The sequence below is a fragment of the Cottoperca gobio genome, chromosome 11, assembly GCF_900634415.1.
Source record: "Cottoperca gobio chromosome 11, fCotGob3.1, whole genome shotgun sequence".
NCBI lineage: Eukaryota > Metazoa > Chordata > Actinopteri > Perciformes > Bovichtidae > Cottoperca > Cottoperca gobio.
Window position 1 is genome coordinate 14,255,909 of NC_041365.1, and position 14,549 is coordinate 14,270,457.

At 42.0% G+C, this 14,549-nt stretch overlaps 1 protein-coding gene across 2 annotated transcripts in view; it reads right to left on the reverse strand.

The window, feature by feature from the left end:
* The window catches only part of dbpa (D site albumin promoter binding protein a), a 30,598-nt gene extending 16,264 nt beyond the window's left edge, over positions 1-14,334 (reverse strand). For both annotated transcript variants that reach the window (XM_029442971.1, XM_029442970.1), the window contains exons 1-3: positions 13,370-14,334; positions 7,975-8,297; positions 6,538-6,745 (exon numbers count right to left, since the gene is read on the reverse strand). In XM_029442971.1, coding sequence (XP_029298831.1) covers positions 6,538-6,745; positions 7,975-8,297; positions 13,370-13,565 — 727 coding nt within the window. In that variant the 5' untranslated portion in view covers positions 13,566-14,334. The remainder of the gene's footprint in view (positions 1-6,537; positions 6,746-7,974; positions 8,298-13,369) is intronic.
* Between the last annotated feature and the right edge of the window lie 215 nt (positions 14,335-14,549).

Consider the following 14,549-nt stretch of genomic DNA (forward strand, 5'->3'; position numbering starts at 1 on the left):
GCTTCGTCCTCGCTGTTTATTCTCTCTGTAATCTCCACTGTTTCCTTTCCCTCTCTCTCTTTATCTCCCCCCGCTTTTCTCCTGCTTCACTCTCGCTCTCTCTTTCCTCCCCCAGCCCCTCCCTTCCCCTCTCTCTTTCTCTTGCATGCTGGCTCTCTCGCTCCGATGCTTTCTGCAGCGGCACGTGACGTGGCGGCCGCACATGGCCCGATCGTGTGAGAGAGAGAGAGAGAGGAGGGGGAGTTTCAAAACATGCAAAGCGAACACTCTTGACTCGCTCTCCCCCCTCAAGCATTGCTCTCCCTCTCCCTCTCTGTGCAGTGTTACAGAGTGCAGAGTCAGTGTCTGTTTAACCCTTGCTTCTCCAGGATTAATCACAGCCCTGAATGTTAAATTACCGACTGCCTCGGCCGCTTTTTAAAGAGACAGCAGTTCACTTAAATTCCTGTGCAATGCACGGCAAGACTTTTGCTAAATACAGCTTTTAAAACCTGAATTAAACTCTTGATGTATATTAATCTTTCTGAGTGTCGATTCCCCAAGGGTTTATCTGGGATTCTTCCAGTCTAGACAATGGTATTTGGTTTGTGGTTAAATTCTGGGGAAGTCATACACCGTGTGTGGTTCCTAAGGCCAAGGACGGTCTAATCAGTGCTCAGAGTGTTTGTCTGCAGGAGAAAGTGACTGTAGTAATCCGACTGCTGACTTTTCCACATACTTACTTAGTTTTCCTCTCAGCAGTGAAAACAAAGAAATGCAAAAAAATATCAAATATAGTTATTTTTATTTTGAAGAATGTAAACCAGCAGCCCATGGGACATAAACACTGTCGTGTTATGAGTCTACATCCGACAGCTCTGTGACGCTGTACTTGAGCTAAATGCGGGTATGTTTATAATTTAAGCCTCTTTCACACATAGTTCCCTGTAAATTACTGGGATAACCTCGCAGGCCCTGCTTGTGGTTTTCACTATTTACACGTGCACTACATACGGGAACATTTCCTTCTTACGCCTTTTTACACATAGGAACAGGTGGGGTGAGGGACAGTCCAGCAGGGGGCAGTAATGTAATTTATGGATTGCAACCGCCATAAAAATCAACAGAAGATAGACTTTGCCGCTGCTCTATGTCGCTGCTATGCTTCATCATGTTCAATTTCTCATGTTTATAACAAACCAAATTTCACGAGAATTGGTTTAAAAATGACTTTTCTAAGGAACATGGCGGGAGAGGAGCTGTTTCTGTCTGGAGTCAATGTTCTTTTAATGTATTTAATATTAAATGCTAAACTGTAAACAAGTTGTGGACAACATGCTTGCCCATGCCATGTTACTGCTTTCATTCACAACAAAGCCATACAGACCCTGAAATGTTACTAGCCCGTTAACATGCTAACAGTTGCTAATTAGCACTAAACAAGAAACTACAGCTGAGGCTGATGGGAATGTCATTAAGTTTTGATCTGATGACAGCGCTAGATGAAAAGTTAGGGAATCAAAATGAGTACAATTCATCTTCTGGGGAATATTGTAATAATATATATGTGTGCTCAGTTTCACAGCAGTCCAACAGCTGTCAAGATATTTCAATAAAAAATGTCAACCTCATGGTGGAGCTACAGGAAAAGTCAGGGGATCATTAAAATACATCCTCTGGGGAACATGAATGATTGTGTGAAATATTCACAATCAATCAAGTGGATGTTGAGATATTTAACGCCCCTAAGTGAAATCGCTAGGGACACTAAATATCCATCGGCAATTTTATAGGAATCATAGAGTTTGAGATATTTCAGTAAAAAAACATAAATGTTGGCGCCCCAGTAGCTCACCCGGTAGCTCACCCTGTAGCTCACCCGGTAGCGCGGGCGACCCATGTACAAAGGTTGAGTCCTTGCCACAGCGGCCCGTGGTTCGAGTCACGTTGGCCATTAAGCTGTAAGTCGTCCCCCTTCTCTCTCTCTCCCCCTTTCTTAATCTACATCTCACTGTCATTAAAGGCATACAAAGCCTTTATTGTCAACCTTTTAATACTGCTAAAGAAAACGTTAAATGCAAGTATTTTCACAACTTAATTACAAAACTAAACATTTATGAAGGAGATTTGTACTGTTCAATCCGGTGTTCTCTACACCACATTAAGCATGGTGGCATATCTGCCCTATTCTAATTTATGGGTATTGAAGTCCATTTAAATTTGTGGTTGTTAAAAGTCTTGTGGGCAAAGAGATATCAAACTGCTGACAAACTGCCCATTCTCTTGGAAGATACAACGAAAAATAGGGCCCAAAATCTGTAAGTAAAATGTGAATTAAAAACTCAGTTCCTAATTTAGCTGCTATTTGTAAACTCTGGTTTGTTTGCCTCTTTAGGTTTAGGGCCCATATTACACTATTGTTGGTTTATAGCTGTACTTCCCACTGAAGCTCCACCATTTCTGCATCACTGTCAGTCTCTTCACGTGTCAGCAGCATTTAAAAACAGCACATATTCCCATGAAGTTTGGCAAAGGAGCAACTGATTATATCTGGGTGGATCGTCAGAATCGGGATTTCTCTCTCCAGGTGCCCTGGCTTCATGTTATGTGCAGTAATCACTTTGCGTTCTTTAATAAGTGATCAAGGAGTGCCTTTGTATTGTTGTGATAAATTTGTGTAGCAGATGCTTCCTTCCAAAACACATCGCGGTTCAATGAGTTCATGCGTCCTGCATTATGCACACACTCATGGGAATCTGAGGTTTGCAAATGTGTTTGATTAGGAAGGTTTCCGACTGCGTGAACTGACCTGGAAGTGTCGGAGCTGCAGCAGAAAACAACTAATTTGAACTACAAATGAAAGTGATTCATGTTTCCTAGCCTAACTAAGGACTTGTTCTTTAGGGGGGGGGGGGGGGGAGAAACTCATCTGATAAGGAAAAAATAGACAAATGATCTTGTAGCTCAGTGGGCGTTGGCTTGGTTAAAGAGCATCATTAGTGAGTGAAAACTACATGACAGATGATTTGAATCAGGCTCCAACATGACAAATGATCTACTATACTATTAAAATACCAACAGGAATGCTTCATAAAGCCGACCGGACAAATGCCTTCTCCGATTTTTATACTGAGAAACATTCTGTACTGAAAATGTGTAATTTCTTCTAAATCATCCAGCAAAATTCCTTTTTGAACCAACATGAGAAATAGGCCATGCAGGTGGAGAATACCTTCATAAGTAGAGCTTATTATTTTTGGTTTTTCATGTTTTTCTTGAAGAAAAACAGAAATGTATAATATTAAATCTGGGTGTAAATGATTCTTAAAATATAACGTGCACTGTTTACATCACATATTTGAGGGACAACATTGTTTCGGTCTATTTTTTAATTATGTTTAGCATTACCTCGAGATGACTGTGGTTCCCACAAGAGGACTTCATTTACATTTAACTGTAGTGATCGAGCTTTTCTTTACGATGTGTGGGGATAAAATTCAGGTGAAAATGAGTTTAAACCATTCGGGATTCTATTGCAGTATAACATGCAGGTATTTTTTAAATTAAAATCCTGGTAAAACTGAAAAGGTTTAGCTTTATTTGTAATCTTTCTGAGTTTTGAGAGACATTGAATGACATCAGGTTTAGTCTGATTCCGTGAGGTAAGAAGCAGGAAAAAAAACAACATTATCGTTTTGGAATATTTGTGTCCAGCTCCACCACAGTGGTTTAATCTATGCAGCGCTTATCCACTAGCATATGTGTCTACATTCAACTAAAGACCTCAGTTTGAATTCTTGAAGTAAATAATCAGCATTTACTTGCATGTGGATCAGATTATTATTACTACAGGTCTATTTTCCATCTATTTCTGTGGCTGAATCTCTACAGCTCTGTAGTAACACTTCAGCTCCACAGCGACCTGAGGGATTTCTGGCTGGATGCATCATGCTCAGCTCAGTCACGTGTTTATAATTCAGAATAAAGAGCGCACACACACACACACACACACACACACACACACACACACACACACACACACACACACACACACACACACACACACACACACACTAAAGCCTAAACAGTTGCATGCAAATGTCGAAACAAAGAGGACACTCTCATATGCGCGTCCGAAGTTCAGCGTACCACACACACACACACACACACACACACACACACACACACACACACACACACACACACACACACACAGCCTTGCAGCAGTATCCAGTGGTATTCGCTCCTCTGCTCCTCTCTTTCATGTCTCTTCTGTCTGTGTCTCATTTTCTCGTATCGTTTTTTTTTTTGCAAAAAGAAAACATTCTTCAAGCTACTCTGCACCTCGTTCTCACAGTGAAACATCTCTTATTGTTTTGAAAATGAAAAGACAATGTTCAATGTTTAATGTTGCAGTCAGATTTCTCAGAAAAATAGGCGCACAGAAGTGACCGGATCAGGCAACATTTTCTAAACAACAAAGCAGCAGGAGCAGCTGCTGCTCGCCAACTTAAAATCAGCCATTTAAACTCTAACGTCCATACGTGTAGATCCACTTTTATAAATTCAGCCTGTGTAGAAAGTGCTTCAACTAACCGCTCAACAAACAAACAACTGACCTCTTCATCGTCAGCTTCCTTGTTGTCTTTTATTTCCCTTTTGTTTGTGTTATATTTGAAGTTGTGCGTGTGCACATTAGACGAGATACTAGTGTTTTAAAGCTGCACTAATCAATATTTTTACATTGTCCAAGGATCACATGAAAAATGTGTTATATGAAAGCTTTCGCTCGTAGAAGAATAACTAACTACCCAACTCTGCAGCCATTTTAGCGTCTTCCTGCTCATTGTTTTGGTTCATTCTCCACACGCTCATCTGTGCTGTTTCCAGCAGCAGCTTTTAGCTCTAAAAACCCACTGTTTGCTAATAATAATAATAATAATAATAATAATAATAATACATTAGATTTGTATAGCGCTTTTCTAGAAACTCAACGACGCTTGACGCTACCTGCTCAGAAACAAATGGCTGACAGACCAAGTTAGCAACTAGCTGGGGAACATAGTGCAGCTAAAGGGACCGATGTTTCCCTCAAGAGTGAGCCGAGACCAAAATGGACATGCTGCGTTTCCCACCGCATTGTGCGGTTCTGCTCGACTCACTTTAGGTCTTTTTCTCTATTTCGTTTTCCACTGCGGAAAGTACCCCCTCAGTGTAGGTGGGATTCCCAGCTGATCGCCATAGCTACGCCACGTGAAACTGCCGTGAAATCATCTTCAAAGCAACACTCGCTGAATCTTTTCAAAGGCAATCAAACATCTGCACTTCCCCAAGTGTACGGCGTAGTGTCCAGTCTTGCAGGCTGCTATTTTTATTTTATTAATTGTTTAAGATGATTTTTTTGAGCTCTTTTTATGATAATACAGCCAAAGGCCGAGGAATGCAGCATAGGATTATATACTCATTTATTTATGCTAGCAGGTTACAGAATGTCAGCAGAGAAAGGGACTTTTGTTCTGTAAGTTTAATGCTGAATAAAACTTAATGTCAGGAAACAAACATCTCCTGTGCAGAGTAAACCATGAGAGAGTAACATTATTCATTATGCAGCCTTTCCCTGCCAGAGCAATAGTGATTCTTACTCTTTTTTGTAGTAAACCCACCTGCCCACAGGTGTGTATGTATATGCCATATCCCTGCATTAAAGTCACATCACATCACAGCTCTGCCGCTCTTAAATCTGATCAAACAAACACAGTCCTTACATATCGTAACTCTTTGTCTCATCCTTCCTTTAAATGTCTAAACAACCGCTGAAATGTACAAAGACATGCAGCAATCTGTCAATGAATCATCACGAGATTAGCTGTGAGGATTCATTTGATGGCTTGCAGGATTTCAAAACATGACCGTCAGCATTCTGAAGAATGTCTTTGTGATTTCAATTAGCCAGAATTGGAAATTGTCAGACTTGTGAAAGAAAAGACAGACAGACAGAAAAGCTCTTCTGATGTCCCTGCAGTTCTAGTTCACATCAAAAGCAGCAAAGAGAGGAAACAATAAATTATGAATATATAATGGGTGAAAACAGGCTGTCGGAGAGAACCGAGGAGGGCTGGAGAACAATGTGTCAGCCATTTATCACACAAAGATATAATTAGACAAAATCCTACTCTGGTTATTGTTGAAGGAGTGGGTTAGTTAATGTAATGTATCATCTGTGTCCTCATTAGTGCCAGATCACATCAAAGCCTTTGCATGTGCAGCTTTATACTGTACTGCATTAGCTGGTGCACAAATGTTGCCTTGTCACGTGAAGACGTCATTTTATTTTTGCTGTCGACTTCTCAGGAGCTACAAAAAGAAAAGCTTTCTCATTGTTTTATTTAAGACTTTAGGATATTAAAGATATGACCATCTTATCACCTCCTTCTGGTTTGAAGTGACTGATAAAGTATATCATTATTTGACAACGTATTAATTGTAAAAAAAATGCGATCAAATCTTAATGGGTTAAAAATGGAATAAGACCGCTCGATATCGCCCTCATTCACTCACCATGTGGACACTCAGGTCCTCCCATCATGCCTGGCTGCTGCTGAGGTGGCAGTGGCGGTGGCGGCGGCGGTTGTGGCTGGACGGTCTCCAGTCCCAGCAGCGAGGAAGAGGAAGATGAAGAGGACATGGAGGAGGAAGAGGAGGAGCAAGGCGGAGGAGAGGAAGGAGGGCACTGGGAGCTCTGGTTCGGCACCGCCGACTGGGAGCTCTGGAAGGAGAGTAAATTTATTATAGACGTAACTTTCTTTCCAAATTGTTGACATGTTGAGAGAACAGCGTTAAATCCTGTCTCATTAAGTTTCTGTAGATTCGTCCAATTCAAAATCAAATTCAGGTGTTTGGTATCCAAACTCTAGTTTTGAAGAGTTGTGCCTCTGGCCAAATATGCCAAATATAGACAATGGGTCTTTGTTTTAAAATGATGGGTAAGTTGTTGTTGGTTTTCAGAAATGTTTCAAATTAAAATGGATTTTCGCTGTGAAACAGAGTAACAATGGCAGACTCTCATAGTGGCAGCTGGTTCACTGACGATCCTCAAAGCCACTCCACTTCAAGAAGAAAGGTGGCACTAACGCTCCTGCACATGATCAGTGGAAATGAAGCCTAAATTAACCTCTTATTATGCCACATGTTTAAAGCTGTTTATTAATTACCTGAATCGATATTATTCGTGTGCGAGCTAACCCGCTTGGACACAAGCTTACTGACTGGCGTGAAAGCAAGCAGTTACCGAAACAATGTCCCGAATGAAACCGTAAGTCAACACATTGAACTATTTTAGTTACGTAAACTATGTTAGTACAATACCACGCCATGTGATGTAGCTTTGTCACGTACTTGTGTGCGTAACAGACGTACTTATTTTAACCCAAACCATGATTTCTTCCTAAATCTAACTCACTGGTTTTGATGCCTAAATGTAACCAAGGTTACCTTTCACATTTAAAACTGTGATCGTTTCACAACGTTAAATAGAACGGTCGTATATGTCTTTTTGGGAGTCATTAGCAAACAATCCATTCTGTCGTTAAGGGATGAGGACGGATTGCAATAAAAGCTGGCGAACTGACTCGCAAGTGGTTTTCAGCTGCTCAGACTTTTATTGGTCTTATTATCACTATGCAATAAGTTTGACTTCCGATGGTTAGCCTACAACACAACTTAATAGAAACAACTTAAGTCTGGTCAATATGTTTGCCGTTAAAATGAAGAACCTCATCAGCTAGCTAGTTAGCTAACTGAACTACAGCATAGCAGAAGAAGGAAGGATACAATTATTGTGCTTTTAACTTTTCTTAGTTTAGAGTGTTTCATTTAAAAAGGGTCAACAGCTTCACCTTGTAAACTGATTTTGTTTTAAATTATTATAAGTATTTCTTGCAACTTGGTGAGTTTGTAGTGAAATTTTTAGAGCTTCAGTTTCTCCATCAGTCTTACCTGGGAGGGGATCTGGGCCCTGGTGGAGCTGGGCCCGTTGTTGTGCATCCCCATCCCGTTCTCGGTCAGGAATTCTTCCAGGTCCATGTACTGCAGCTGGAACAGGCCTCCGTCACACGGCAGGGTCCTCTCCCACAGCAGCGGTCCCAGGAACGCTGACTGGGAGTTGGGCCGCAGCGGGCCAGACCCAGGGGCTCCAGGGGCTCCGGGGGCCCCAGGGGCTCCAGGGGCTCCAGGGGCCCCAGGGGCCCCGCTGGCCGCACTGGGCCCTCCAGCAATAACACCCTGTGATTCCTCGTCAGATTCTGTGGGCTTGTCTTTGTCTGGAGAGAAGGAGAAGTATGTTAGATTATTTCATCTTGGGACTGAAAGAAGAACGATTCCCACCCAAAGACAGTACAGTAACGTATTCCTCGTCTCTGTGTTTGTGTTGAAAGGGGAAAGAAAAGATAAGAGACGATAACAACGGAAACTATGCATAGAAGAATGACTTTGAGTATCAGGGAGTGACAGTATTTTATACTGTAAAACCATCCAGTAGATAAGACTCTAGCTGCGCAGTAAAAGGCTGATAATCTCATCTGTTCAGCTTCATTCAGCTTAATGTGACAGAGATTTATTGACTCTACATAAAGCACTCAAACTAATGTAGTCTTTCATTCCAAGACACACTGTGTCCGTTATGGAAACAGCATCGGACCGTTTCAAGAGCATGATTTTATCTGAAAAAATGGCTCATTTGAATATGGTCATAGTTTGACCAAAAGCAAGTAAGCAGGTGTTAGTTATACAATGCTTTTCCGGAACGTGAAAAATTGGATACAATTGTGGGCACAAAATGATTGATTCGAACATCACACACACTGTACAAGAGCTTAAAGAAAGAGTGAGGTAGCCAGATGGTCACAGGTTTGATCCCCTAAGGGTCACACACATGCACATCCAAACACACATGCCTTTTGTTTTCTATCTAACACTTGAAAAATGTAAAGTTGAATTCATAAGCATTAAACTACAGTTTAAACGTTTAGTTTTACTTAAACGTCTCAAAAAACTTCATTGCCCTTTGAGAAATAAAAAAAAAATGGACATTTGGTTCCACAACTTTTCCTGGACCGGTCATTTGTCTATTGTTTTATTTTTTAAATATTATCTGATGGACTGAGAAATTTGGGATCACTTTGTTTTGGAGGTGATTCAGATCTTTAATTTATCTACAAGCAGCTGGGTTACAATCGTTTGTTGGATTTCTTTTTTTAAAAGACCAACAAACAGCTCCAGAGGCAGCTTTGTTGTCACCGGCTGATGTTTGTGCTTGTGTCCTTTGCTTTCTGTGAAGCACTTAGTTGCGATCATTAAAAAAGGCATCTATAAATACTGTTGACTTGACTGACCCTGCCCTCTGACCTCCCGCTCAGGGAGGGGGTCTGATGGAAAGATAGATAAAGACGTCAATAAAGCATCACCAGAAAGAAATAATGAAATCCTGCAAGTAAAGTGAAAAAGAACCAAACTTAATTGCATCACATGAAAAGAACTGGAGTGATTGTTTTGTACCCTGATCCTTTTATAATATTATTCTACAGAATTACGCCTCCAAAAGTGCATATTGAATAAATGGCACAGTGAATAATAAAAACCTAATAAAATAGTAATAAAAGAGCATATTTAACTGGGCTGGGGCGACGGGGGAAAAGGAGAGTAATGAGAAAGAGGCAGAGAGAACAAGCGACAGAGAGACTGAGGGAGAACATCAGGAAGGCCGGAAATTTAAATTTAAAGGGATTAAAGAACATAAAGTCACGGGAGATTACAACGGAAAACAGCAGAGGAGGGATGAAGAGAGAGGGAGGGAGGGAGGAAGAGAGTCAAGGCCATCAAATTCATGTCCCGAGTAATCTCTCCGCCATCATCATCATCATCATCATCATCTTCCTCATCTGCCTGCCAGTTTCTTTTCAATTACTGTCTGTTCAATACCGAACTCAAAGCACAGTACACTGAAAGAAAGAAAGAACGGACAAAAACAGTGGTAATAATAATAAACAAGTACAATCCAGAATAAATTGATGAAAAATGTCTCTGAAGAAGCACAAGTTGAACATTGTTGTTGTATCCGTGTCGACTGAAGATGACAGATTGGATACGGTAGTCACTACTGGCTGGTTAGAGCCCCTCAGAGGTGCAGGGCCAGGTTTCTATCTAAATGTAGCGCAAATTTGAACCAAATTTCCAGAAAATCAGCAAAAGAAAATGATGCCCGTCTCCGCAAATATAAGGAGCTAATTCATTGGGATATACAGCTGGTGGCGCTAATTCTGCAGTCAGGTAAACCATTAAACCAGAGCAGAAACACAACGACGAGGTTTAAATAGGTCAAACCTACAACGGTTCAAAACAATGTAAACATGAATACATGTGGTGCATTAATCTGAGGAACCTTACAGTCTACACATCGCTCCACACAGATCTGATGTTTTCAGTTTCAATGGACGTCTAATTCACATGCTCTATGTACGTCGTGATTTATTCTCCAAGTCTGTTTCCATTGCACTTTGTGGGGGAAAAACAGGGGTGATCGAGCCTTTGCGGTCACAGCCTCTAAACTTTGAAACAGTCTCTCATTTTCTCTTAGATCAGCCTCTTCCATCAGCTCTTTATAAAACTCAACTTTCCTATGGAGAGAGCGCTGCCGGCCGACTTGGCGGGGGAGCTGCCCTTGGCGTGGCGCACCAGCCACCTAGAACTGCACTCACAGTTCAAATCATTTCAACTTTTACCTCGATTACCTTTCAAAGCTCAACCAATGAGATAACAGCCGTTTGTGACAAAGCCAGAAGATAGGCCAGCAGGGGAGGTAACCATAGAAACAAAACCGCCTAGCTGAACTATTGAATCTATATTTCACATTCACATCTGTTAATAGTGTTGATAAAATCTACTGTTGATCAATCATAAGAAACCATTGGCCACCAAAGGTAAAATCCAAAGCATAGCCACGTAAACTCATTTAGATTGTACCGACAACTTTCATTGCTTATTGTGCACTGCACGAGGCTACACAGAGGTATACGAACACATAGCAGCTAACGACAGCACAACTATGTAGCATCACAACTGTCCCTTCAATGCCACATCACAGCAGATAGCCTGACTGTGTAGCCACAACAACCTGTAACTTCAGATCCTGCTGCAGCGACTGACATGACAGTAATTCAGGAGCACAAATGAAAAGATTCAAGAAATGACTCATTTGTGTGCACAGGTGACTAATTCAAAAGCACAAATGACTAAATCTTGCTAACAAATACAAAATAAAAACACACCTGCAGGCTCTATAGAAACAATATAAAAGTGACTTCAAGAGAAATAAGGAAAACCCTTTTAGAGCAGCAGGAGGAGAGAATGAAAAGAGACAGAGAGATGTAGTGTAAAGTAAATGATGAGGAGAAAGAAATGTAAATCAGCAGCGGGACCGAGGATGAAGAAGAAGACAGCAAGACAGAAAAAAACTCAAAGAAATGTGAGAGGACAGACAGAGAGGAAGAGATGTGCTAGATGTAGTGGGTGTTTGTGAAGGCGTCACACAAAACTAGCCAGGAGAGCGAACATCGACTGCATCGTGGAAGGGGAGGGAAGGCATCGAGGAAACCAAAGAACACACAGCAACATCTTTTTTTTTTTACACATCCCTGAATGCATCACCTAACATTAGGAGAGTATGCACTCTATAGGAGCTGACAATGAGGCTACAGCCTCTGAGCTGCTATCTGACTCCATGTAGAGCCTGTCAGCCGTGCTCACCATCATCATCATCTCCTCCTCCTCCTCCTCCTCCTCCTCATGAAAAAGAACAAAATGGAGCTACGGTTACACCAAGAGGCCACCAGGGGCCGCCAACCAACAGGAAGCATGAGGACAGTCTTTGTTTTTCTCCCTCTGTGTGTGTGTGTGTGTGTGCGCGTGTGTGCGTGCGTGTTCACGTTTATCCATACTCGTGAGAGCTGACTCTTTGACAGTCCATTCTGCTTGCGAGGACATTTTATCACGTCCTCACAGTGACAAAATAATAGAGGTTAGACTTAAAAATAGGAAGAACAATCCTCAAAGGAATGATTATAAATGTCCTCACAAGCCCAACAAAACCAGTGTGTGTGTGTGTGTGTGTGTGTGTGTGTGTGTGTGTGTGTGTGTGTGTGTGTGTGTGTGTGTGTGTGTGTGACAGCAGCTGACTGGGAGTTATGACATCCCCACACTAAGAGAGTAGGAGAGAGAGGCAGCCTGGTTAATATTTGTCATGGCAGCTGGCTGATGGGATACAATTCAATCCCACTCAGTAACCTTTATTTAAACAGAGCAGAGAATCAGAACACTGCTGCTGTATTTTGATGGCATCCACTCCAGATTGTGCATCTTTTTTTAAACCTTATTCCTCCCTCCTCCCTCCTCCTCCTCATGATCATTTCATATTACCACCAAATGCAAAAGGGAAGCGTTTAATATAAAAATCTAGCAGGCCAGAAGGAGGAAGGCTGAAGTGAAAACAGAGTGCATGTGAGTGTGTTTGTGTTGGATAAGCAGGGCCTCTGTCTTTTACAATCACACCTACCCACTCAGTCACATGCACACACACAAACACACACAGCAGTGAATAATCACTATAATATTCCTGTGGTATTCCTGCAAAGACTCATATTGAGTATAGGCTCTCCGATGAATATTTATTATAGTTTGTTTCTCATATTAGAGCAGCAACTAATGATTGTTTTGATTTCATTAAAATGTCAAAAATGAAAATGAAAAAGGCAGATTGGAACATCCCAAAATAGTAGCTGAGATATTCACAATGCTTGTTTTATCCAACCAACAGTCCTAAACCGAAACACATTCAGAGTAATTTGACAAAGAACAGCTGCGAAATCATCACAGTTGAGAAGCTTGAAACGAAGGATTTCTAGCCTTTTACATTAAAGGTCCTGACTAATAGACTAATCAACTTTTAGCTCTATTTCATATTGTGCCATGAAAATATCCCTGATAATATTTCTGCAGGAACATCAAAGGTGCAATTATAGTTTAGGTTTATGGTGTCCTTACTGTATATTATCGCACTTAATATGGTTAATGGTTAATATGGATAATGGTTTAATCTCCCAACATAAAATTCACCATAATGTATCACACAAACTGCTAACATTGGCTTGCATTGCACTTAATACATTAAAATGTAGCCTATTAGAGTTCATTTTAGTCAATTAAAGTGCATTTCTCTATGATGTTCCTGCAGTTACTTGTTGGCTGAGGTATTTTCCTTACTGCCCCTTTAAGAAGTTTCTTGCCTGGGATCCCTCACTCTCTCACACACACACACACACAAACACGTGCACACACTCACCTTTCATCTCGCAGCAGTCCTTGGTGCCTCTCTGGTCGGCCTTGATTGGCAGCTGGAGCAGGGACTTCAGGTTGGTCATGGAGGTCAGGTGTCCACCTTGGGTGCCGCTTCCAGCCGGGTTGCTGGCCCCAAACTGGGGGCTGGTGGCCCCGGCAGGGAGATCCGGCGGTAAGAGCTGAGTGAGAGGCCTTGACATAACTTCAAGGGAGGAGGAGGAGGTGGGAGGTGAGGGGGGAGGGGGGGGGGGAGGAAGAGCAACCTGCAGACTGTAAGTTCAAGATCAATTAATCCAATTAGTGACGCTAATTGACAGGCGCGTCGTCCAAAGATGCGCGGGCAGGTAACGCGTTCAAGATCTCCACCTGATATCCTGCTTTTCCGCCCGTCCCATGAAGAAAAATGTGTACAAAATATAAGAAGGGGGGACTTATCTCCAAAATGGCACCATGTTCACCGAGTCTAATTCATCCTCTCAGACTGGTTGAGCCTTCACGAGTTACTGCTGTCACCTCTTTAAATTAACTCAGCTCTGCACTAATGAACGCACACTCAGGAAGACACATTGGATCCTGGAGCTCGCAGCGAGTAAAGTCCCCTTTGAGTTTGTGTAAAAAGACGGTCACAAACTCACGCCCGGGTCCGGTCCGTCGGTCGGCCGCTAGAATGTTAGTCCAGAGGGGGGAAAGCAAAAATAAAATAAAAGCAGATTCAAACGCGAATGGCTGTATAGTTCCATGCAGTGAGTAGAGAAGGAGGATTAGAAACCGTAGAGTCGAAGCGAAGAGTCTCCAAGATAGAAAAAAATAACTTGTGATTAAATATGAGCGAAAAAATATAAGATGAAAGAAATAAAGAGATCCCCCCCCAAAAAATAATAATATCCAGTAGTATGAGAGTCAGATAGATGAGACTGATGGCTCTTATTTTCCTCCCTCTCTCCCTCCCTTTCTCTCTCTCTCTCTCTCTCTCTCTCTCTCGCTCTCTCTCTCCTCTCCCTCTCTCACACACCTCTCTCTATTTTCGTCGTTCTTTCTGACTCTCTCTCTCTCTCAGTCAGCTGGAACCAACACGGGCCGCTCGTGTGATGTCACCGCTCACGGGGGAAAGGCGATTGGGGGCGTGGATCATTTGCATACATAGCTCACTCCTCCTCCGTCGGTAACGCATTCTGCGTTCACGG